The 25,728-nt window shown below is 44.5% G+C and overlaps 2 protein-coding genes across 5 annotated transcripts; one reads left to right on the top strand and one right to left on the bottom strand.

Moving 5' to 3' along the window:
• Nucleotides 1–90: 90 nt before the first annotated feature.
• LOC120955185 (phosphatidylinositol 4,5-bisphosphate 5-phosphatase A-like) lies at nucleotides 91–17,621 on the top strand. Of its 4 annotated transcripts, XM_040375785.2 has the most exons (9): nucleotides 91–194; nucleotides 4,028–4,348; nucleotides 12,650–12,772; nucleotides 12,853–13,078; nucleotides 13,153–13,328; nucleotides 13,403–13,633; nucleotides 13,701–13,854; nucleotides 15,542–15,820; nucleotides 15,906–17,621. In XM_040375785.2, the coding sequence occupies exons 2-9, from the start codon at nucleotides 4,317–4,319 to the stop codon at nucleotides 16,185–16,187; spliced, it is 1,503 nt and encodes a 500-aa protein (XP_040231719.1). In that variant the 5' UTR covers nucleotides 91–194; nucleotides 4,028–4,316; the 3' UTR covers nucleotides 16,188–17,621. The 4 variants fall into 4 exon arrangements, with proteins under 4 accessions (XP_040231719.1, XP_049466742.1, XP_040231717.2 ...); XM_049610785.1 differs by lacking the exon at nucleotides 91–194 and having other exon boundaries at nucleotides 3,902–4,348; XM_040375783.2 differs by lacking the exons at nucleotides 91–194; nucleotides 4,028–4,348 and adding an exon at nucleotides 11,800–12,096.
• Nucleotides 17,606–23,860, bottom strand: LOC120955184 (probable G-protein coupled receptor Mth-like 14). Its single transcript, XM_040375782.2, has 5 exons — nucleotides 22,317–23,860; nucleotides 21,838–22,163; nucleotides 18,809–19,530; nucleotides 18,396–18,740; nucleotides 17,606–18,314 (listed from the first exon to the last, which is right to left on the bottom strand). Exons 1-5 carry the CDS (start codon nucleotides 22,417–22,419, stop codon nucleotides 17,918–17,920), a joined length of 1,893 nt encoding a protein of 630 aa, XP_040231716.2. The 5' UTR covers nucleotides 22,420–23,860; the 3' UTR covers nucleotides 17,606–17,917.
• Between the last annotated feature and the right edge of the window lie 1,868 nt (nucleotides 23,861–25,728).

The following is a 25,728-nucleotide window of genomic DNA, read 5'->3' as shown; positions in this document are numbered from 1 at the left end:
TTTTACTTCCAAAAATTGGACAATAAACCGATTTTATTGATTTCATTTCGTTCGACTGTCGTCACAGCATGTCCATGCAGGCGTCCCCAGTGTGTCTGGTTTGTTTATATTTTGCTCCGCTCCTCATTTTCGTGTTCTTTCTCGCCGAGAACGGAGGTCAAAATTCTGCGCGCTCCTGAAATTCCACCGTCAGTGTATGTATTTGTCTTTTTTTTGCCCTTTCGCAGTTCGTTGTGCCCTTTGCTGCAGCATACAATTAGTGGACGTGTGCTCACTGTGTCGCTGTGTAGAGTCGGCCGCAGCCTCAAACCCTTTTGGGGGTAGTTCTTTTTTTAATTGGTGAAGTGAAATGAAGTGCTCCTCTAATCACGGGCTTGTTGCTTTATCACGTGTTTTGATTTTTCAAGCCCTTTGGTTTTAATGAAAGAAGAAACGTACAAGGGTATATGGAAAAAGGGTGAAGTGCAAGTAAACATTGGTGAAGGGGAGGGTATGCTTTTGTACCTTAATCCAGTGACACGAAAGGAAAGAGTGTGTGCGGTTCTGTGGCTATGTTTACCAATGTGACCTAATTAACATAGGCCGCGAGCCCTTACACGTTGTTTAACAAGTGTGAAAAATGTGTTCCCTTGCCAAGGGGGTCCCCCAAGGGTCCAAAAAGGTGTAAATCTTTCAGCGAAAGGGAAGAAACGGGCATGCTGTTTTGCTGTTTGCTGGTCATGTCTGGCCGAATAGTGTGTGTGTCTCTGTGTGTGCTTGTTAAAATGTGAGATGTATTAAAAATAGATTCCACCACTCTTTGTATCACCCCCCGCGGACTGACCGCGACCGCGTCACACGAGAATTAATTGGCCGTAATGTGGTAGCATTCATAGGAGGGAAAGAAGAAGCGGCTTTGTGATCGAAATATTAACCTACAATAGCGCCAAACGGGAGTGAACGGGTTTCTCTCTGTGTCGCGTGATGGTCGTGTATTTGTATTGGACGTGTCTACTAGTGCGGTTCCACCCGATGAGCGGCAAGCGTTCAATATCGAAACGGGGCAAATTGAAGGGAAGAACCTTTTTGCAATCAACTGTGTGCTACTTTGTGCCACTCAAACAACACACAAATCAACATCGATGTGTTGTACTCTATTGGTTGAAAGTGCCCGCACACACAACCACTACAAAAACATAGATTATGAGGGTTAGCCGTAAACGAAGAAAGAGCGAAAAAACGGCAGCATCATGGCACGATAACCGACCAGTTCACCTGTGTCAAATGGAAGCAAACAAGCTCATAAAACCCCCCGCAAAAGCAACTTTTTACACTCCGGTTCTTCGTGTCCCCTTCGGCGTAGTAAACCTTGACGATAAACGGGTGTCCAGGCACACATGCACACTCTCGCAGAAACTACGTACGAAGCAGTAGTAGCAGCAGACAGCCGGGGGAGGGTATAGGTTGCTACGGATACGGTCACCACTTTAGGCAGCTAAAGGAACGACCGGAATTCAAACAAGCGAAAACCGATAACACGGCAACACTGTACCATCTAGTTAAATATGTTGTTAAACGATGTCTCCGTAAAAGACACACACACACACACACTATACTAATGTACACTACTTAGTCAAGGTCGTTAGAACATCCGATCGTTGGTAGTGGATAATTAGACGAAGCCGCGTCTAAGCCGAGTCGTAGTCGATAAACGTTTGCTTTAAAAAGAGCGAAATAACTTCTGTGCAAATAGTTTACAGTCATTGCTAATGTATTTGCGCCATTTCGTTGCTAGAATCTTCATCTGGAGGAGGCATTAACTGTGTCTAGCAAAAAAAAAGTTGTCGGATATGACGCAGAAATATATGAGCATATCTTTCCATGGGATTAAATGGTGCTTGTTGTAGTGTACAGGTAGTTCTTGAGATACGCTATTAGTGTGAACCGAGAAAAAACCGTGATCACAATTTTTTGGAATAATTTATTCAGAAATTTGATATTGTCTTGCTCTCAATTTGTCGTTGGTACTAAGTATCGGTTTAATTGATCCCCTTAACTCTGTACCGGCATTACATTCTAGCTTACATCTAATTAATTGTTGCTTGAAAATTACGATGTACTATAATCGGTTCCTTTAAACCATTGCCTGTAATTTATTCCGAGATAAATCTAGTTACAGCATTTTTTACATTTCTCAATCTAACAAAATTCAATGAAAGATCGTCATAATTATTATAAATTAGGTGTATAGGTAGTAGATAATTTTGAGAATTTTATGTTGCCTTCCTTCTGTACTGTATTCAAAAAGCAGTCCTAGTACCTGTCGAACAGATTTTTTTTTTACGGTTGTTGTATTTTTTGCAAAATTAAAGCTTCACAAATTTTGTTTAATTCTTGTTTGAGCGTACCTGAATTTTACAAATGATACCTAACACGAAAACTTAACGCACTGATCTCCGTTTCTAATCTGATCCTTTAAGAAAATGCATTTGTTTCACATGCGTTACCCGTTTTGATATCCTGGTTGCCTACATTTAGGCGCAGTCTTTGTAAAGCATGCAATCCGCTCGGCAGACTTCTTCTTCTTCTTCTTCTTTGGCTCAACAACCGATGTCGGTCAAGGCCTGCCTGTACCCACTTGAGGGGCTTGGCTTTCAGTGACTAATTGATTCCCTCCCATAGCAGGATAGTCAGCCCATGTTGTTAAGTCGTACGAGTTGACGACTGTACTACGAGACCGGCAGACTTATGCTTAAAAAACTCTGAAGCATTTTATTAAGACCGGGGGACATTGTCCGTACTCGCTAGTGTAATTTTCACTAGCGGCTCTGGCGGTGGCTGACCGAAGCATTTTTCCAAACAATTTGGAGCCGCTTCAGAAAATATGTTATTTTTCCGTATTTTTACTTCAATCAGACGAAAAAAGTTTTGTAAAAGGTATATACACATGTTCTGCACGCATTGCATCCATTTTCGCATCGAAAAACGATGAAAACTATAGTTTATTTTGAAAATCGGCACAACCATACCCTCAATGACCAAAAAAGCTTCTAGCAGTCGCCGCCAGATGCGATAGTGAAAATCGAAATTGCACTAGCGAGTACGGACAATGTCCCCCGGCCTTTAGGGAAGAAATGTATCATTAATCCCAATACAAACTGCAAAAGACAGTAGTAACATAAACACCTAGCATGTCATTTAATTTTATATGATTTTAGCTTAAAATTTTGTCAGTGTATACCTACAAGTAAACGATCTCCTGCAAAACATTACTAAATGTAGACCTAAACACAAAATACCAATACCATCATCGACAACGCATTTCAACCAAGCGCGTGTAAATGCCTTCCCAGCGGTATGCAGCTGAAATATCAATCAAGTTTACCTTGTCAGTCGGGCAGGACAACCGGACCAACGGATGGGCACTATCATCCGGCACAGCCGCACGAATCACCGTAAACTTGCAACTGACTCACCTTGACTGTGAGCGGTTATTGTTTTTTTGAAAGTCAACCGTCAACGGCAGTCACAGGCCCCACGATCGCCACCCGAATGTCAGCAACCAACCGGGAGGTCACGCTGCACCTTGACGCGGCAAAGGCCAAGCGTGCTGTAGAGCGCGCGCGCGCGAACGCTTCGTAACGCGTTTATGACCGTGCGTTGAAACGCGCTGGACACGGCGGTTAAGTACAGCGCGGTCAATTTTTGTGAATCTTTTACGAAGAATCCGTACAGTGGTGTGTGGTACAGTAAAAAGGCAAAAACCCCATCCACACCGCAGGTGATAATTATTTGATAACGAACGAATCGCGGTTCGCCGACTGGTCGCGGTTTGCGGCGATAAGATAATGCTGCTCGACTGAAGAGTTTGTACGAGATTTATCCTTCTCTCGTCTCTGGTCGGTAGACTTGCGGGTGTTTTACTTGCTCAGTGTGTTACTTCTTTCAGAACGATTCGTTTGCCGAGTTCGAATACCTCGCGGTGGCACAAAAAAACCCATCCACAAATTGTGTTAACCATTTAGCATTCATTTATTTATGGTTTCAGTGGTCAGTCCCGTCGCTGCAGTTGGTGGCGTGAGTGTGGTAGTGATTGCTAGTGTGCTTTAAATCGTCTGGATGACATACGAAAGCCGAGCAGTTGTGCTGTGAATGTTTGCGCTTGTTCGGTAGTGGAATGAAGTGGTGATAATACTGCGGGGAAACGGTTCCGCACAACGGTTGGGCATTACTCCAGCAGTGCGCAGAAAACGGCATCGACGGCAGCAAGCAGTGGTCCCTCCAGGGCGGCAACCAATCGACCAATCGAGCGGAAGGACTCATCGACCGGCTCCAACATGAGTCACTGTGATAACAACTGGAATGTAAAGTGAGTAGTATCGGGGTGGGTAGTAAATGGGGCGTTTCATACCTTTGCTAACATCATACCATTTCACTGTGCCGAAAAAAATCAACAAAAAGACAGCCCCCTGGGGCATGTGTATTTGACCGGTTGATCAATAATCGAATGGATTTATTTTTGGAACCTCGCGGTTCGACCCATGCCCGGCTTTCGCCCGGTTTGACCTCGCCGTTGGATACGTGGAGCTTTGCCCGCTTCCATGGCACGCACGGGGCGATTGCTCGTGATCATAAACTGTTCAATGCTTTTGCTGATTGGTTCGGTTTCGTTTTGAAATCTGTACAAAAACGCAGCAAGCTCATCAGCTGGAGGAGCTGCGATGGCATCATGTCGTGCCCTATCGATCGGATTTCAGGTTGCATCAGGTCGTCATCCTCGCGGGGATGAAAACCAGGAAAAACGATAACACCTGGACGGTGTGCGATAACCGTCTCGCCCCTCCCTCGAGTAGTAGTAGTGAGCTTTATCGAAAGAATTGATTTTTTGTTGTTGTTGTTGTTTCATTTCCTTAGTTTATGAGCATTGTGGGGCGATAAGTAGGTGACGCGCCACGAAAGAAGAAGCAAAAATCGTTATCGCGGTGTTGCGCTGTGTGCTGCGGCGCTGACTTATCGCTTCATCATTCCTTTCCGCGACTGGCGCATAAATGCCACCAACCAACCAACCAGCACCCACTACTACTGCTACTCCGACCTACCTACGAGCTGGTAAAATGGTCCGTTTAGCCTTTTGCCTTGTGCAAGTCATAAGCGGGCATTGGGTATATGCGGGGCCTGCTCACTCCTTTGATCGGATGACCTTGGACTGCTCCCGGTTGCGGGCAAGTAGGGGCATGTCTCCAGCTGGAGCTCTAGTGCCAGCGGATGGCAGATAAACGTGATTGGTGCTTGAATCAGGGACACATATCCTTTTGATGACTCTTGTTTTATTACATTTTCTCTAAGTTGATTCTTTATAATTCCTTTGAATTATGAATAATGTTATGAGTTTTCTGTACCCCAGTAGAACCATTCATTCCTTATTTTACTCACATGTGTCTTGTTTTTAAACTACAAAAGCTAAAAATTAACTTTTAAAAAAACCTTTGGGTTGACTTCGAATCTCAGGGTGTAGTTTTTTCAAAACAAATTACACGTTTCAGGGGCCATTTTTAAGTATTGTTAAACACTATCCCGCAAAGATGTGCTCTTGCATGTGACAATATAGGTTTAATATAATATCTACGCTACTTTTGGTAAGAAACTGATTGACTTTATTGATGAAAATACATTCAAAATGTGTATTGTATTCTTACCTTCTTAATTCCATCTATCAGATATTAAATCCAATAAATTAACCAATCCAAACAACGCACTAATAAATTAACATTAAAAGACGCATCCGTTCCTAAGCGAAATTAATCACCAAGCCAGCCAGTCTTTATGTATGCTGATATGGGAAGATGTTCTTTCTGAAACCTTTCTCGTCAAAACCAAAATGCGTCATATTTGTAGGTTAAATTTTAGTCTTTTTTCCGATACTGCTACTCGTAAGCTTCTTAAAACACATCAAAGGAGTAGCACAGTGCATACTTTAAGGCGCATAACGCTCCATTGCTTTCAAACGCCACTTAAAAAGCACCGATAAAGCGGTGGATGCTCTACTGAACCTTCTTGCTGCGGTTTGCTGCGGATCTTGTTATCGCCCTCTTCTTGGCGGGGATTACATAAGTATCAAAGCATCTGTCGGACTGTTGGGACTCTAGTGCAACCCGAGTTCTTCCCTCCCCGCATGACGTCAACGGGCTTATGCAAGCGCACGTTGAGGCCGTGTTGGATGCTGGCCCGCATGGAAGGCGGAACCGGCCCGTGAAGCGTGAGAAGTGATTGTTTTCTCTGTTGTACCGATGTTTCTGTTATGTTTTTTATATGTTTATTTTGCTCTAATGATGATGAGAATTTTGCTTCGCTCGTGATTGGGGGGAAAATGCAAACACGAATCTTATCACGAACCACCGGTCAAGATGTGTTTTGTGCAGGCGTAAGAACAAGCGAAAAAACACTAATTAGAATACATTTATTCGTGCGCTGCATAGCACGTTTTCTACGGTAATTAGTTGCTTTTAGTTGTGTCTAATCCATTTAATCTCATTCTAATGGCGTGCGCTTCATGTCGCCCCGTCATCCCGCTGTTTTGGTTGGAACGAAACCCGTTCACTGCCCGTTGCAGGATATCGATCTCTTGCCGGGTGTGTGCAGTGCGGTGCAAAAGCATAAAAAGAAAAACACCTCACTCGCAAAGCCGCGTCAACGTCAGGGAAAGCTTACACAAACATATACATTTACTTGCACCGAAAAAAAAGGACTGAGAGGCGTCGTGTCGGCTCGATTCCTGCACTGGAAGGCTAGAACCTACCATGGCACGGCACTGGTGCATTGGAAAGGCATCCTTGGGCGGCTTTTCAGTGTCGCCTTTGTGCACGTTTTCGAGTAGGCTTTCAAATGGCACCTCCTATCACACCGATGCCAAATAGTATCGATTTTCTATGCTGCATGTTGCGAGGCACGCTTGCCCCAGCCCGAGCATGCACACGCAGCTCCAATGTTATTGGAGCTTCAATTTATTCCAATGTTTGTTGCTGTGTACATGGTGTACTGTGGAAATGTTAAACTATAATTTACATGTGCACGTACATGCCGCGCACGCTTTGCATTAGAAAAGAGCTTTACCAAACCATCTCACCCACCTTTATAGCAACAGGTCAGAATAGTTGTGCGTTTCCGCTAAACTATTCACTGGCGCTCTGTTGTTCCCCTGGATAGCGTGTGCTATTTATAAATTCAACGACGCTGCAAGCGAGTCGAACCCATTAGGCAGACACCTGGAACTGCCCCTTTCTCCCTCCCAATGGGTGGCCCAAGGGGTGGTTTATGAGTTTTTATTTATATATGCTGCAACGTCGCTTCCTTCACTGCTTTCGAAGTTTCAGTTGCTCGCTATTTTTACTGGCGAATGCGTTTTACGTGTGCTGGCCGATTGTGGTCTCGCACCGTGCGCCCGGTTCGCTTGCCAATTACGATTCGTTATGGCGTGACATCATCATCATTGCATCGTTATCGGATGAAGTAATTGATGCTGCTGCTGTAGCAGTGCGCACACGGTGATGATTGCACTCGCTGCACATAGATAGCAATCTCATTCCGATTTCCGACCCCAGGAAGATCGGAAAGAAATCGGCTAAAGGCCAACAGCCATGCGGTTTTGTGTTTGGGTGGGTAAGATGTGCTTGGCTGATAGAAAGCGTTGGGGTGTGAAGTGATATCTTCATGATAATATCTTGTGAACATTCTTCACACTTTGTAATTATTAGAAGAGTATTTTTTATGTTCATGTGGTTGTATTTTTGTATGAATTTACATTACAGCTACCAGATGACCTTGGCATACCATACATTTGTACCATGATCTTTTGTATCTGGCGGTGCAAGACATGGCTAATTAGCAAACCGTTTTACGGTAATAAAAATTAAACACATTATTAAATGTCTTTAAATTGGGAACAGAATAAAAGAACATTACACCAACACCAACTATTCGGAGGGATAGGAATTGGGGATCGATAACATTTTTGCTTCAACGTTTGGTCACAATTTTATTTAAAAATTATAATATACTATCATATTTTCATCCATAGTATACTATCAAGAAAGCTTCTTGCTTAGGCTGATTTGAGCGTCTTTAAATGAGCTTTTTATTAGTTTAATAACGTTTAAGCGCGTTTTATTTTTAGAAGAGAGTGAACATCATTTTAATGATAGCTATTATTGGTTTGACAACACCTTTGAGTAGTTGTCATTTTTTTACACCATGGCAAATCCTACCTCCGGATAATTGACTTTCAACTGTAATGTTGAACCTGAAGTTATGCATTGCAAACTATGCATATAATTAATAGGCAATATTTATAACATTGGGGGGTTGCAAGGAGTTGAAAACTGAATAAACTAAATTAAATATGAAATTAAACATTGAAATGAATATAAAAATCATAAATTTCATGAAGTTGACTCATTTTTCGAAAATGTTCGCTCTAGTAATGAATGTGCTGCCATACTTAGGCTAAGGCCACGGTCTACGACCAGCCGAACAAGGCAAACAAGCTGTTACTACATTTAGTACATTTCTTAATGATCACACTTCAAACTATTCATTTTATTATGACCATTTAAAGATAATCTTCGCTAATGCAAGTTGGTAACATAAGTTAAATTAATCATAATAAGTATAGTACTATACTCCACACTAGATCTTCTGGCTCCAAAATGTTGAGATTGATCCTTGGTATCATAGGGCAATAATCTGTCTATGCAACAGAAAGTTTGCAACGGGGTCTCCATGAGAAGGCAAATGATATGCAACGAGATAACCAGACAACAGTTCGTACAACTTCTATCTTTTTGGAATTACTAAGGCTCGCAACTATTAATATGTTGCGGCTATTTTTTTATTAAATCTGTTTTTTTCTTTTTATGTGATTTTTTTTGCTTTATAGATGTCTTAAAATTAAACCACAATTAGTTTGTATCCAAACATATTCAATTTTTTTAATGATAGCTTACAGTTGGTTATAAACTGAGGAAATGATCCGCAATGGCATTTTAATGACACGAAACAGTCCTGAGGGTCAATGCGTTCAGCAAAAGGGGCGAATAAGTGCTAGAGAAACGATAACATTTAATCAAAAATCGTTATGAAACCCCGTTGACATGAAATCATTAAAACTAAACAGTACTGAGTGCTCTGACAAGAAAGATAAGCTTGATTTCGCAGAGTGATTGAGCAGTGATAATCATCACGAATGACCTTGATTCTCCTGTACATTTCCTAAGCATTCCTTTCAATTGAGATTGCAAAAGAAACCTGTATTGGTCGACAAACTTCCTGAATATCAGCAGCTAATTTTCCTATAACTTCCACATTTTATTGTTGTTTACTTTTCATAGCCGCAAATATTTGCTTAGAAGTTTTTAGCTAGGGTAAAAATATCATAAATACACAACCACATGTATTGTTAAGGTTAGGTTGCCCACGGCTCGCAATCTAGTGCAGCTGCAAACGCCCCCGTAGCTAGTCGTTAATATCAAGTGTTATTGTACATTTATTGTACTTGGTAAATAATCAACTCCAATCGTTGCCAAACCCCCTCCATCACTCTACCACTCCGGCTCTCGTCATTAATTTTCCGTTAATTGATTCTTGTGTAAGCGAGATACGTTTCGATGTCGAGCGATCATTAAATTTAAATCACTTACATGCGGACAGGATGTGCGCAAACTGTACCAGCGCCCCTGCTCCGTGCTGTGAAGGGTTTGCGCTCGCTACGTGAACGTTTCGCACACACACACTCACACGAAACAACAAATGCCCAATCCTCCGCATAGCGTCCGAAATTTATTTCCCTTGCACAAGGCAAAAGGTGCTGGAGGAATAATTGTTCGTGAAAATTGTGCACGAATGTGGGTTTGCTGTTTTCCTTCATTTCCTTCACGGGTCGATCATTCCAAGCCCGATGCTCGTGTTGCTGTGGGTGTTGCTCGTGCATGCGGGTGGGAGCAAACTCCATCCTCGGTTGGTGCATCATCGGAACGCGTGAGCTTCAAATTAATGCGGCCCTGCATTTACCAAATTCCTTTTCGCCATTCCTTGCACGCGAAGAAGACATATGGCAACACACACACACACACACACACACACACACACACACACACACACACACACATACTTCCTCATGCCTAGAGCCAAGAGTCAGTTGCAAAACATTGGATCTATAGGGATTTGTGTTATATGATTGGCTGGCGTTTCGTGTCAATTGGTTTATTGCAATATGTTTTTTATTGTTATTGGATGCCATTGATGCTTGTTAATTTTACTTTTTATTCTCCCTTCGGGAACTTACAAATTTAATGTTAATCGTGCAGACATTACATAACAAATGACCATTTTTATGACCAATCTTAGCCAAAAGTCCATGACGTGCAATCCACTTTCATTTCGAGAAAAACAAGAAATATGAAATCTTAAGCATATTGTTCTGTTGTTCTTTCTTTCTATATTGGTTATGTTATTTTGATTAGAGCAAACGCTAATATAAAATTATGTGTAATTTCAATAGAATTAATCGAATTGTAACATAGCAATGTAACGATATTATAAATTCAATTCAATTAAAATTCAAATTTCGTAAGGCTGTGGAGCGTAATTTAGGTTTATAAGATTTTCTGGTATTTTACATATTTATTTCAAGTTTTTTTCATTATTAATCTATGAACAAAACATATAAGATTGTAAAAGAATATAAAAAAAGCATTGCATTGCATACCTTCAGGCGTTTAGTAAGGACGGATGTGTGAGTTTTTTTTTAGTTTTTCTGAATTACATATTTTTTACATTGTTGTGTAACGATGAAGCACTTTAATGGTGCATTTGTTTTGGTTGTCTGAATGGTTATAAAAATGAACAATAAGTGAATTCTCATGAGTAAAATATAAGCTAAACCTAAAAATGATGCTATAACCTTCATTAGTAGACTAAAACAGGTGGAATAATCTGCAAGAAAATAAATAAGACAAATACAAAAACGAAAACAACCAACACATAAGACAAAGAATAACAAAGAACACATTAAAGAAAAAACTTAGTATATAAAAAATACAAATCTAATATAATAAACAAAAATACACTATAATCTAATATAATAGACGTTATCGCATTCAAACGGAAAGTGTATAAAGGTATAGAAAGCTCCAAAATGAGCAAACCAATTACAAAAGTTTCTATTGTACCCTGCGGAATGAATTGCTCCCTTACACATGGTACTTTTCAACCCACCCTTACCGATGCAATTGTTACGATTATATCAAACCAACTTGCATCTTTCGGTCAGCAAAGCGGCCCCACTGCAGACCACTAATGACACCGTTCGGAGGCTTCGGAGTTACTCCCTCCTTTCCGCCGCCATCACACACAAAAAGCGCGGAAAGCGCCTACCAGCAACGCGCCACCATTGCCGCGAGCCACTGTGCCCCCATTTTCTTTCTTCACCACCCCCTTTTCCAAGACTTGCATGCGGAAAAGGCACCACCCCCTCTCTCGCCCATGCATTGCGTACGGAATCGGTTTTATCGGTCAATTCCGTTTACCATGTGTGTGTGTTTCTCTGTCTCTATATGTGTTGGCCGGTGAAAAGCGACCAAAGCAAAAACGCACGAAACAAAAGCAACTTCTTTTCACTTTTTGTGGTGGTTCGACAGGCGTGATAATGGCACACACACACTTACCGAAAAGCCGACCCGATAGGTTGTTTTTTTCTGTTGCGGGTAATGAAAATCTACGCACGAAAGTGTACGATCAGTTGCAGATCGGTACTGGGCACGTGTGGACGTTGAGCACTAGTGAAGAGGTCCAACCCAAGAGAGGTGTGTGTTGTGTTTGTTGTGTCTGCAGGAAAAGCTACCAGAGGAAAACTGGTGTAGTAGGGAATTAAGCAAGCACACACCCCAAGACCTTGCCCTCAATTTCGTGCCGTTTCGTTCCGTTGATCGAGTGATCGAGCGATCGGTGGTGACACTTGAAAACAACAAACAACCAAGTGAGCAGCATGTTTGGGCGCAAGTCCTCCAAGCGACGCCGGAAGTCGTACCCAGTGAAGCAGGACCATCGGGCGTACAATGCCTGCAGGTAAACGTAGCATCGCTTAAAGTCAGCTGAAGCAATCACGGACGGATACGGACGTCTTGTAGGTCGTGGTGAACAAGAGTGTTAGTGGCTGAAAGTTGAAGACCAGCCAGTTCGATCATGTAACGCGATCATGACGCAGTTAGGAAGCACCGAACGATGGATATTGCGTTATGTGCAAACTATTGGAGAAATGGTGTAGGAAGTGTGTGGCCGCCAGCGGCCTATGTGCTTCTTTGTGTGGGCTCGGGGAGGCGCTAATGCGCTTTATGCAAGAGCCTCTGATTGCTCACTTTGAATGGAAATGCAACACAGTTTAATGGAAGCTTTCACGAAGAGGTTACGATGTACTTAATAAGTGATTCGGGGATTTTCGGAGGTCTTTGTGATTCGGGTCTTTTGGATAAGTTATTACGGGATTGAAGGTTTCTTGAATTGATGAATTCTGTAACTAACACAACAACCTTAGTATTAAGCAACTTCAGTGTATCTCAAACCGCAGTACCGATCACTGTTAACCTCACACTCTCGTCCGTTTTGTACCTCTCGCCCTCAGAATCTACATCGTGACCTGGAACGTCAGTACAAAGTTCCCGGAAAACATCTCCCTCAACAAGCTGCTTGGGCTGGAGAACCGGCCCGAACAGGACTCGCATCTGCCGGACTTTTTTGTGATCGGGTAAGTCCTCTGTTTAGATCTTGGAGGTACTCGAAAGAAGTTTGTTTAATCTCAACCATTTCTGTATATCATTCCTGCAGACTTCAGGAAGTGAATGCGCAGCCTCAGAACACCCTGTACAACCTGTTCAAGGATGATCTGTGGACGCAAAAGTTCAAGGAGGTGCTGAAGGAGCGCGACTACGTTGTGATCAAGACGGAGCAGATGCAGGGTTTGCTGCTGTCGGTGTTCGCCCGCCGGAAACATCTGCTCCATCTGCGACAGGTGGAGACGGAGTACACCCGGACGGGACTGGGTGGTATATGGGTAAGTATCGCGTTGCTCAAAACAAACAAAGTGTTGGTTGTGACAATATCTTTCGAAACTTTTCCGTCCACTAGGGTAACAAGGGCGCGGTAAGCATACGCATGAACGTGTACGGCAGCTCGATCTGTCTGGTGAACGCACACCTTGCCGCACACGATCACATGCTGGAGGAGCGCATCAACGACTACGAGCGGATCGTGCAGGAGCAGAAGTTCCACGTGAAGGCAAAGGAAACCATCTTCGATCATGAGTAGGTGACAGTGTCAGATCGTACTGTGTAGCAAGTTCTTCTAGTGATCTTGATCTTGATCTAACTCTTCACAGCTACGTGTTCTGGTTTGGCGATCTAAACTTCCGACTAACGGGCGAAGCGACCACGTCCGCCGACGAGATCCGTGCGATGGTGGCACGGGACGAGCTGAAGCAGCTGATCGAGAAGGACCAGCTGCTGCTAGTGCGACGGGAGGGGCGTGCGTTCGCCCAGCTCCAGGAACGGCTGCCACAGTTCCCGCCAACGTTCAAGTTCGAGCACGGTAGCAACGAGTACGATATGAAGTGAGTGTGCACTCTGCATTTCTTTCTTGCGAGTCTGTTGCAATACTTGGCACTCTTCATTCTATAGACGAAGACCTGCCTGGACCGATCGGATACTGTACGCGGTGAACGAGAACAACTATCGCAACGTGCGCCTCACCGCCGAACAAACGTCCTACAAGAGCCATCCCAGCTACAGTATTAGCGATCACAAACCGGTCACTAGTGAATTCACGCTCAAGGTACGTCTGCGGATACGGATTTGGCGACTCCCCTAAACCTTCCGGAAGTGTTTCACACTGTACAAAGAAGCTCATCTCCATCTGCGAGACCAATCATTCGCTCTTACGCGCGCGCGGTTGTACTATGAGTGTGTTTTTGTGTTCATTCCTCAACATTGTTTCACATCTCAATCGATCACCAGCTGTGGGTTGCAGAGGCATGGAAATTCAATTTCCCCGTGTCCCAGACTAACTAACAAGCCAAACGGCATACGGCGTTAACAGGAAAATCTAATCAAAATCCTTGTTTGTTTTTATCACTCCAATCCTTCCTCCCTCCCTTTTCTGTGCGTGTGTGTGTGTGTTTGTTTCTACTCATCCCGTGTGTGTGTGCTTTCGTTGTTGGTATCGTGCGGTCCATGCAATTTAAATCGATCCGTCCGGGGACGACACAGTGCTCGGTCGAGGGTAGTCGGGATGAGAACGGCAATACGCAGTACGCTACCACCGCTACTAGCCGGAAGCTTAAGACGGTACGGCGCAAGAAACGGCATCCCGTCGCGCTGCACACTGCCCGAACGGCGGATGCGAGGGTGAGTCCGGTGCCGGGTGGGGATGGTCTGCCATTACTATGCCAGCAAGGCCGAAACAAGGAATGTGTTTGTATGCTTTTGTATCCTTATCACAACTGTACCGCTTTGCTTTCTGTAACGTACTATTACTTTAGTCATATGTTAGTATGAAAAATGCAGTTTAAAGAAGAAATTAACACATTTAAGTTAAAGTTTTCTCATTTCGTAAAAATACTTACCTCAATTCCAATTAACAGAACAGATGATCTACAATTTTACCATTTGACATGAAGAAAGGAATTCTTATTTCGTTTGTTCTATCTCAAACAATTTTTTTAAAATATTCAAATTCCAACATAAGGTATATAAGGCTAAAAAGTAGAAACATCAATAGTATAATATTTTAACAAAACGAAGCCTTTTTGTTATGTTGGTCATCATTTGTCTCTTCAGGCGATGGAAAGTGTCAATTAACTGAATAGGTAAACGTTATAAATTAATTTCTAACCAAACTATTAGACAATCCTTTTGTATATTTCTTCAACATTAATATTTCTGTCATACGGTTATTAGGGTATGTTTCTTTATTTACTGTTGTTATCAACTGTCTGTCGCTTCTCTTTCTCTATTCACCATTTATCCTTTTTATATGTTTCTTTCCCATTTAACCATAACTCGCTTTAAGCTTTCCCATTTCCTTTCACCCTTCCATCGCTCTGTATGTTGATTTTGGTAAATGTTTCATTTTTCTTTCTTTCTTTTTTCGCTTGCCATCGTAATCTTTTAACCACAACACTACCGCCAACCATCGCCGTTTGTCTGTTTAACGCGCCCCCACTATGGTACTATGTCTGCACGCACCGCACGCACGCACGCTCGCACGCACTGCAATCTGTGCACGCGCACGAAAACTAACCTGCCGCCCGTATGTGTCTGTGTGTGTGTGTGCTGGTCGATCGTCGGTCGGCATGGGATGCCAAATTGCCACCTTCGTGCGCATGTCTTGCTGATTGCTTGCATCCATGGCGCCGGGCCTTTTGGGGGGTGGGGGTGAGTGGGTGTTACTAAACAAAAAATCAAAAATCAAAACAACCATGCTTTTCCTGCCACACACCCTGCTGCCAAAAACAAAAAAGGTGAATCGAAAGCCACAGTACAGTGGGGAACACTTCCGGAAGCAGCATAACAACCGGCTCAGCTACAAGCTGGCCATGGCTAACAATACGGACGTGCATTCGTTCGACGATCTCGTAACGGATCTGATTGATTACGGGCAGGTGTACGAGGACACGACCGAGCGCACCGTCAGCTTCAAGCCGATCGAGCTGTGGCTGGTTGGCGAACCGAACACGATCGAGTACGTCATCCCGAACGGGTTCGAGGAGGGCAACGCCGACTGGATCGGAATATATCGGGTAAGGTTTTTTTTTTTTTGGTGTCGGGGACTTTTTTAGGGCCGAAATCTAATTACAAATTTGTCGCATTTTTTTGTTATTGCAGGAGAACTTTACTAGTCTGAGCGAGTACCTGGCGTACGAGTACACGGAAACGTACAAGGACAAGCAGCACCAGCTGAACGAGCAGCAGCTGCAGCACATGCAGAACACGCGCACGGTGCAGCTGACGTTCTCGGAGAACGTGAGCCTGCCGCTCGGGACGCGCTACCAGCTGCTCTACTTCCAGAGCACCGGTACGCGCGGTGTGACCGGGCTGGTCGGCATCAGTCCCGCGTTCGCCGTCGAGAAGCGGTGCCCATCGCCCTCGTTTGATGAGATCGATTGATCGCGACCGAAGCGGTACTAGGCTGGGCGGCGGCTGGTACTGCCAGCCAGCCCTTAGCCCGGTTTCGTCGGCGCACAGCGCACTTATACCGCCAGAACAAGCAAACCCCGGCACCCCGGTTTGATTAGCGTTTCCCCGCACATACAAGGGATGCCGATAACCGTCGCGGGTGGTTTTAGAAAGTACTGTTAGATTACACTGTGACACTTGGCAAACTTGAATGCCAAAACAAAAACAAAAAACCCTTTTTCTTCCAATCCAATCAAACAGCCACTGAAAACGACGAAATGTGCGTGCGTGTGATAATTGCTAAGTCACAGTCAAGCTAGAGCGGTAGGCAGGCAGGCAGGCAGGCAAAAAATTCACTTCCATGGAGTTGGTGCAGCAGTACGCGTGTTGAAGTGTTTGTACCGCACCGCATCGCACCGGTTTTTTGGAGGGTCGAGAAGCGTAGAAGATAACGGGCGCAAATACTGCATATTGAGGTGAGGCCTTATTGCATTAGCTTAGCTAGAGAGTAACAAAAAAAAACAAAATCTATCGATACGAAAACGCAAGCAGAGCACAGGTTACTACACTTCACCCTGCAATCTTGTTTAGTTTTTCTTCCCTTTTGTCCCGAACGGATACGTACCGTACCGAAGGGCTTTGAGATAACGTTCCAAATCTATAAAGCAACCCCGGTGCCGGTGAGTTAAGATACCGGACAGTACTTTATTCGTAACGACCACCATCCGCTATTCCGGTCAGCAACTAAAACCCCGGTTCACACCCGCCTCACGTGGTCCATCCGTTTTGCTTGCGCGGTCAAGTGTTTTTAGTGGTCTAGTGGTGGAAATCCCTGGGCAGTTCTTACCTATCACTTACAGCCACCGTCAGATGGAGATTGTTATGTTTGTATGTGTTTTACTTTTTTTATTTTATTTTTGGATTGTTTTATTGTAATTTTAAGCTCGTTTTAAAACCTCCAAACACCACTCTCTGTTGTGCACCATTGGAGACACAAAACAGACGACACGGAGATAAAGAGATAGAGAGAGAGAGAGAAACACACAAACGTTAGTACACATATTCAAAACAAAAGCCAATCATGGACTAGAGCTAGTGCCGCGTTGCTTTCAGAAAATAGTTATAAATACTTAGCGAACAAAACAGTAGTCGTCTCCCGGTTCCTTTCGTTTTTCGGGAGGACGAACATTTGGGCAATATTTAGCATTAGCACGAGCAATTAGAGCCATCGAATGCCGCCAATTGGTGCGGTCTATACTGGACGTAGTAGCACCGGCAGCAGCAGCGATCCCTCAACTCCCTATACCCGTTGGTAGTTTTGTTGTTGAAGACGATTTAAATCGCCGGAACTTGACATCCCCCAGACCCGTTAGTCTTCGTCTTAATTACAAATAAAAGTAAACCGAGAATTACTTCACTGCTGAATTACTTTATAGCATGATTTTCCCTTAATAGACCCTACTTCTAAGAATGACTCTTTTATGCTATCTTATTACGCCTCACTGACGTCACTACGTTGCCTTACACTGTTCGATTATTTAAACTAGTTTAGGAATTTTACGCCTATTGGTCATGTTATTCGACATTTGAAAAAAACACACACAACGTAGACAACGTTGAATGTCCAGTATCCGAATAAGTAACTACCGCCTATCTAATACTGCGTCTAATATTTACAACCCCCGCCGTAAATGGGGTACCCCAATCGCCCGAAACTGTTCCTACAATTCCTCCAGATATTTAAACGGATTTTTGTTGAGCTTCAAGCGCTCCGGTCCGGCCATGTACGCGCTGTACTGGGCGGCGTCCGGGCCGCAAGCGCGTGGTGCCGCCCGTGCCATCATCGGTGCGATCATCTGGCGCTTCATCGGTGCCTCCTCACCGTCGTCGACCTGATCGACCCGACACATCCAGGCGCAGTACCGCCGCTCGTTGAGCCACTGGCGGATCGTTTCGTACGGGCGCGGCATGCAGACGAAGATGACGAACATCAGGATGCCCTGAAAGCCGAACAGTATGTCGTAGAAGATTGGCAGATCGTACGTCGCGTAGTACGTCACCGCCATCACCGTCCAGATGGTGCCCATCACGACGAACAGTGGGACCGTGTATTTGTTCCTACAACAACCCCCCCGTACGCATCAAATTCGCATTAGAACCGAAAGCATGGATTGGCTGGACTAGCAGGTAAATACTTACATGTATATCACCTTGTTCACTTTACGGCCACATACGGGCACGTACTTGCACAGCTCCTCATACTGGCCGCTCTGCACCAAGCGCTGTCGGATTTGGTGGCAGGTGTAGTAGCAATTTTTCAGCCGCGTCAGCCCCAAAAGCGTTACCAGCAGGCAGAGGCTACCGAGCCCCAGCGTCACACCGATCGGGATGAACAGATAGTGCTTGATGGCGGGCGTGCCGGCCGGCGTCATCGAGTAGGACAGTATGATCCACAGCGGGATGAGCTGCGCGAACGCGGCGTACAGCGCAAACCGTTGGTTGTCCTCGAGCGTGTTGGCCTTCTTCCCTCGCGGGACGTAATACCTGCAAGCAGTTCAAGATGCAATTAGCCTGCGCCTTCCGAGAGAAATGGTTAGCCCGGCGTCGCTTACCACGCATGAAAGCAGTTGTTGCCACAGTTCACCAGCAGCCAGAAGAACGTGGCCAGTATGAAGTATTCGGCGTAGTTCTCCAGCACCATATCGTCCATCAGCATGCGCTTGCCACGGTTCCGGTACTGGAAGAAGCACTCCAGCAGCAGGGCGATCGCAAAGTTGACGCAGTTCATCGCCAGCGCCCGGCCGTGCAGATCGTGCAGCTTCGGTACGATGATGTATAGCAGCGCGGTAACGAGCAGTGCCGGGATGGCCACGATCAGGCAGATCGTGAGCAGAAACAGCTGACCCTTGACCACATCGACCATCACGCGCACCTCGGACGGGCAGACGTACGCGAGCAGCGCGCCGTCGGTGCGGTCGTAATCGAGACAGTACGTACCGTACACGTCGTAATCCTTGCCACCGTAAATTACCAGCAGCGAACCGTTCTGGATCACGTACAGTGTGTCGTTCGTGTGCGCCCCGAAGCTCACCATGCCACCTTCGCTCGGGCAGGGATTGCCGTACCGCACGTCCAGCCGCAGCTCTTCCTCCAGATCTTCGATGCAGTCCCGGTAGAACTGGGCGACGATCGGTTGCGGCAGGTACGAGCTCGGCGCATCTTTCTGGCAGGACACGTGCTTGGAGTGCTCGCTCACTAAACTTTCGCCCGGCGGACAACACTTGCGCATGATGCTCGCGTCGCGGCTCACGTACTCTGGCTGGGTCGGTAGTTTCTGATGGGGAAGGGAAATGGAAAACGGCCGACAAAATGTATATCAATATGGGATATTTAGATTATAGCTCATTGATCAACTTATCAGGATCTTGGGGATCCTAGATGAATGTACTAAAAAACTGCCATAGATGAATGTATTTCAGGCGTTGATAGTGCAATTTTACATAAGTTACATCCTGAGTTATATAGATGCCTAAATGGGGCGTTGAAATCTACACTAGCTAGTAGTGCGAGAGTGTCAATGTGGTTTTTAAGTAGTCAATATGGTTTTGAATAGTCCTAGAAGGCATTTAGCTATCACACGGCGCTTACCGTAAGCAGCTCATACTAACCAACAAATCCATCTCAAGCGCTGATTCCCTCTTGATACTTTATTATGGTAGTTTAATCATATCCACGACCGAGCCCAGTGAGAAGACCAAACACGGCGGTTCGATGCATAGTACCGTAGCGTTATCACGGCACCATGTACTAAACAAGCCTGAGTGTTGGCCACCAGAGCTCAGGTCCCGTTTACAGAAGTTAATGAGCTCTGTGAGGTATGGTAATGTAGATCGTTTAGATGCAAAATGAGCGAGAGCACTTTCGAAGGATGGCACCATCCAGAAATTTATTAATAAACAAAAAATATTGTGTATTTTAAAATATAAAAGAAAAAACATGTAACAAAAGACGAAACACAAACAAAAATTCTCGTCTAAATTCGCTTTGTAAGAGGGATTTAACTTAGTTCACACTAACACTAAAATCGACAGAGGTTCGTTGGAGCCTAACTCGGTCAATCTAAAAACAAAATAATGGTCTTGGCCTAAGGATTCTACTTGGTGCTCCAACGAGTTTACATGCTCAAGAATGGAGGGACGTCAATACATTCTCAAAGTATATTATGTAAAACTACACACCGTGGCATGACATGACAATACAAAGATGTTAGGGTGAAAGGGTTTTTAAAATCTTGAAATGCAGAGTTGGCAAAGGTCTTAAAACGATAACCTGTTGTCTGATTGCACACCTCAATCACGCATTTGGACAGTTTTGCCAGCAGTAAACCAGACCAAACCAGTGAACTTGTGTCTGGTAACACTATCTTTTTTATTTTATTTGTTTTGGAGGCTTTGTAATTGACGTTAGGCTTTTCGGGTTTTAAATGATAATTCTAGTTCTGTGGAATTTAGATATCGGAAGCTAACGATTCAATCTGCAATAAAAATGCTACCGACATAGAGTCCTCAACCCCGGACTGTATCTGCTTCTCTGTAAATTTATTATCTCTTTCGTACTTATTTGGTTGCCATTCGGCCTGGGGTGCCAAACACATGGCCACTAATCTGGAAACCATCGGGCACGTGTGATTCTGTAGAAAGCTCATTCGTTATCATATCTCCAAACTGTACTCGGTTTTTGGATTTCCAAACAACCTTGATCCGGTAATCTAATGGCACACTCGCCGATATCAACCAGAGCCGCGAGGTGCATGGATAAATTTCCACGCCTCACACTTGCAGGGTTTTCCGAGTCACTTCTCAGTGTCAAAGTTGAGTTTGTCGACAAATGAGTTTTCAACTCGAACGACTCAATAACATGCCCGTCATGGGTTCAAACTTAGAATGGGCCGTCCCCCCGAGCAGCAAGAATTGATTTGCAATAGATTTCGTACCGAGAAGCTCTTCCAGGCCGTTTTCGCCAGATTGTTGTGGTTGTCCACAAGCCTGGGAAACTTCTACGATGTTTATAGCTGCATAGCTTTGCCGGATTACGATAACATTTCTGATATCATGCTTTATTCCTTTTGATTATTTTCCGGCCGCCGCTCAAAGTGCCATCAAAACATTTTAAGTATATTAATTTTGGATCGATTTACTAGTAAATTTATAATTACAATCTGTGTCATGCTGTGTTTGGTCCTAGTAGATAAGTCAATAGTTTTAGCGCCAATCAACTGATTTTCTTTAGTACACTAAATGCTGACCTGCTGTTAGTTAGCTATTTCAATGCTCAAGTTTTAGCATACAAGGGATCTCTAATCAATCTTGATCGATATTTTACCATGGTTATTGTGGTCATAATTCTCATTTTTCTGTAAAATACTCAGCTAGACGAATATTTTTAGGCCTCACTGTATGCCAAAAAACCCACTTTGAAGAGCTTCACTCGCTCACTCTACATCGTCTCTTTCTCGCACTGTTTATCTTTGGTCGCTTGTCTTGTCTTATTGGTTGAATTTCCATACATGAATAATGAGTCCCTAGCGATTACGATCGCGCGAATGACGTAATTTACGCGTGCGCGTATATTTGGCACTTACCTCATGACCTCGGCAGCTATCGTCCTCTACGGTCGTCGGTGGCGGTGCGGTACTGCCACTAGCACCCAGCCCATCGAGGAGTGGTGTACCGAGCCCAGCGTCCTCCTTTTCCGGCAGCGCCAAGGTGGAAGTCGTTCCAGCTTCCACCGCACTAATCGTACCGTTCCCAATAGCCACCGGGTGCCGCTGTACGGCATCTTCGAGGGTGGTCATCGAGGGTGTGACCACCGTGCTGGAGCTAATAGATGATGGTACTACACTATCAACAACCCCATCACTACCACCGACGCCGATGTCATCGTCCAGCGGATCTTCATATTCGTAGCCTGAGTAAGAAATGTCATCGTCAGTGATCGGATCGAGCACATCCTCGTCGTAGAGGGTCGCCAGCTCCTCCACGCTACTATCCAGATCGTCCAGCAGCTCGTATCCGCCCAGGTACGGGCTCTCATCGTCGTACTCCTCGTACGTGGACTCACCTTGTCCACTGGCCTCAAGCGCACTGGCCAATGGGACACTGTTGGCACTGCACACGATCACCACCAACCAGCACCGCACTATCACCCCTCCAATACGTCCCATATTGTGTCCGGCTGGAATTCGAACTCGCTCGTGGTCACACGCACTACACGCCGATGCCGCAGCCGTCCGGTGAATGGCAATACCGCGCCCGAGCTAGTGCTGCACTCACCCTATCACTGCCGAAGCTTCGGAAAACGGTGCTGGATAAACATAAGCCGCGGTCGGCCCTCCCTGGAAGTTGCTATCAGCCAAGCACGGCTGATAAGGGCCTTCACACACCTGTAGCGCGGGATCCACTCACCACAGCCTTTCGGGGTAATGATAGGGAGCGGTCACACAAGTTATGAAATTTGGCACCGCACCGTCATAACTGGGTGCAAAGTTTTGCACGCAAATGGGCAATTCCGCCGAAATCCGGGGTTGACCGGAATGTCTGAATCACGGTCCCTGTCCCACCCGTCACAGAATTAGCACACCCTCGCGAGGTCTCCTTATCTCAAGTCAGCAAAAGAGAGGGAGAGAGAGCACCCGAACACAATGTGCGAGGGCCCGCGTGCGCCCGTCCAAAACCGATCACCGTCACGTGCGAACTGATCGGGAACCTCGCGGGTTTGTGCCGCGCTGCTGCTGCTGCTGCTGCTACTACAACTACAACAGCCACTCGGATAGCCTCGGAATGCAACGAAAACGGCGGTCGTTCCCCAAAACGGACCACTTCGTTCGGCACCGTCACCACTACTCACGGAACGATTGGCGTTATCAGCAACCGTGTCCTATACCTGTTCGATAGATAACGGACACTTGGCGGACGTTCTGCGATGGAACCCACAGCCGGAAAAAGGAACTATAAGCACACTAGAGTAGCTGCAACTATCTTCTTTCCCTCTCTCTCTCATTTGTTGCCCCGGAAGTTGGCGTTGTGTTGTGTGGCAATGGTGCGGGGCCAAATTCCAATTCGGCAGTTTCGTATGTCGACGCGCGTCCGTCTGCGCTCCTCACCGTTTGCAAGCAAATTGTGACCGTGTGCGGATTTTATTTCTAGCCCAGGGTATGCGGTCAACGGCGATCTGGTTTTGCTCAAGTGCATGTACACACACACACACGCACACACACAAACGCCCGTCGTCGCGCATGATCTCAGATAAGCAATTAGCCGTGGTATGGCGGGATGTTTGAGCAGGGCGTTGGTGACGATGAGCAGCATTACGAGCGGATCCGGCGGCAGAGCACATCAATATATCGGCAAAACGTGCCGAAGGGAGCCAGCAGACGGCCAAACGACGAACGACGGCATGGAGCGAATGGAGAAAGGTAAGTGCTGGACGTTGGGGACAAAGGGTTCGGAATTTTAATGTGAAGAAATTCTAATGCTGCGGGGAAGGGTGAATTGGTGTGCAGTCGTACCCGGTGACCTCTTTGTGGAGATGCAGTGTGGTCTGTTTGTTTTGCTACGGGAACCGTTGAATCTTTGAACGGGATAGCTTTACAAACGATTTGTTCTTTTATACCTATATTCTGGGCGATCTCTCATCATCTTCAATGACTAATAAAATGTTGGTGATGTTAATATAATTTTTAGAATTGGAAACATATGACTTAATGACTTCCTCACAAAACATATCACCTTTCTGTGAAGAACATCAGACGTGTTTTAGTGCAAATATAGCAAGCGATGATGGATGAAAAATCATCAAAATTAAAATTAAAGACCTGCTGAACAAAGGGCAATTGGCATAAAAGTGCTAATAAATACAGAAGAATAATAAGTTGTTAAAGAATGAGGCTCCAAACTAGAACTGTTTTGGATCTTCAGTGTGATAGCCCTTGCTACGTTCGATACATGTGATAGCGGGACTATTTAAAATACATCGTCATCTCTTTTACCAATGATTTCATCAGTATGACTGATCTTCTGTCTAAGTGAAAAACTTCCAAACCTGTAGACCAGCTGTGTCAAACTCATTTCATCAGAGGGCCGCAAGTACAAATTTTCAGTGATTCGCGGGCCGCAAAGTGGAGAATGGAAAAAATACCCCAATATTTATCTAAAGTACTATTTACATTTTTATTTTTAATCTAATTGAGTTTTTGTACTACTCGCCTCTTATCTGGAATCGTTTGTTATGTACAAATTCACGATGTTATTTTCATATGTGCTCTTTTTTATATTAGAAAAAATGTTTATTGTACTTTCAATGTTATTATTCAAATAGGATATTTTTCATTACTCGCGTTCTCTTACGGAAGTTGTGCTAGCAAAAATCTGTCAAACACACTTTTTCACTGAAGTAGCGGATGTCTAGCAGCCTGTGGTGAATCTTTTTCATGCAATCCGAACTATCCATCGCTGGATGAATAACAAAACTATTTGCTTGTGTAAACAGCTTTATTTTTCATAATTGTTGCTTTTATCGTACACGAGGGCTTTCTATCGTTTTTTGTGAGTCGTAGGAAGTTCCGTTCTGTTCGCTGTCATTCCTATTTTTTTGCAGTTCTTGTAGATTACATGATTTCACCCGAGGTAAGTATAAGTAGCCTAATTTTAAACTGTTTACACTTGTATTTTTTTGACAGATCAAGGAAAAAAATGTAAAAACTCGTGTTTATACATTATTTTTCGCTAATTTCCAAGTTCCAAGTGTTCTGGTGGCATATTCATTTCTTATAACAATATATATTCGTATTTTACGAATAACTTTTTTTAAATAACGATAATTTTATCTGAAGAAGATTCGTGGAGTGTGATTCCATACAGATCGGCAAATCTGTTTTTGACACTTGAAGGGAGATGATTCACGAATTGAGGAATTGAGGACTGTTTGAGCTCTATTAATCTCTATTAATTAATTAGCTTTGTATTGCAAGGCTTCGGCATTTGGATTGTTTTTATCCTTGATCTAAATCCCTTATGCTTAAGCGTAATCATATTATTTTTGTTTTAATTTTTGGAGAGGTTGGAAAGTACATTAATTCGTCTTGCAGAATGGGGGGTACAAATAATTGCAACTTGGCTACAACCACTTTTATTAACATTTATGGTGGCATGTTTATGACAAAAAACAGAAGTGGCTCCAATCGAATATCAATGATGTAACATTCTAAGGTCGGAAAAAAATCGGAGCCGAATGAATCCTTTACTCGGCAGTCGGGGGCATGGAGATTGTCAAATTCGGTGGGACAACCGATGACTCCAACGGTTCCGAATGGCTCCTAACGGCTCTATAGGCTTCGGACGGCACCGAACGGTAACTGTTGGTTTGATTTGGCCGGATTCGAAGTTGCTATAGCTAAGATCGAAAATGGTTTTGAGCCGTGGATGCGATTCTGACAATCCATCATTAGTTGTTGCGAAGTTTCCTAGTGTATGTA

The sequence above is a fragment of the Anopheles coluzzii genome, chromosome 3 (assembly GCF_943734685.1).
Source record: "Anopheles coluzzii chromosome 3, AcolN3, whole genome shotgun sequence".
NCBI classification, from domain to species: domain Eukaryota; kingdom Metazoa; phylum Arthropoda; class Insecta; order Diptera; family Culicidae; genus Anopheles; species Anopheles coluzzii.
The sequence above is the reverse complement of the archived record's forward strand: the minus strand, read 5'-3'. Positions and strand labels throughout refer to the sequence as shown.

Coding starts and splice junctions, on each gene's coding strand:
- LOC120955185 (XM_040375783.2), top strand. CDS start 12,017: ATGTTTGGGCGCAAGTCCTCCAAGCGACGCCGGAAGTCGTACCCAGTG. Junction 13,329..13,402: donor GAAACCATCTTCGATCATGA/GTAGGTGACAGT, acceptor AACTCTTCACAG/CTACGTGTTCTGGTTTGGCG. Junction 13,855..15,541: donor CTAGTGAATTCACGCTCAAG/GTACGTCTGCGG, acceptor AAAACAAAAAAG/GTGAATCGAAAGCCACAGTA.
- LOC120955184 (XM_040375782.2), bottom strand. CDS start 22,419: ATGGGACGTATTGGAGGGGTGATAGTGCGGTGCTGGTTGGTGGTGATC. Junction 18,741..18,808: donor AACAACTGCTTTCATGCGTG/GTAAGCGACGCC, acceptor AACTGCTTGCAG/GTATTACGTCCCGCGAGGGA. Junction 18,315..18,395: donor GTGAACAAGGTGATATACAT/GTAAGTATTTAC, acceptor GGGTTGTTGTAG/GAACAAATACACGGTCCCAC.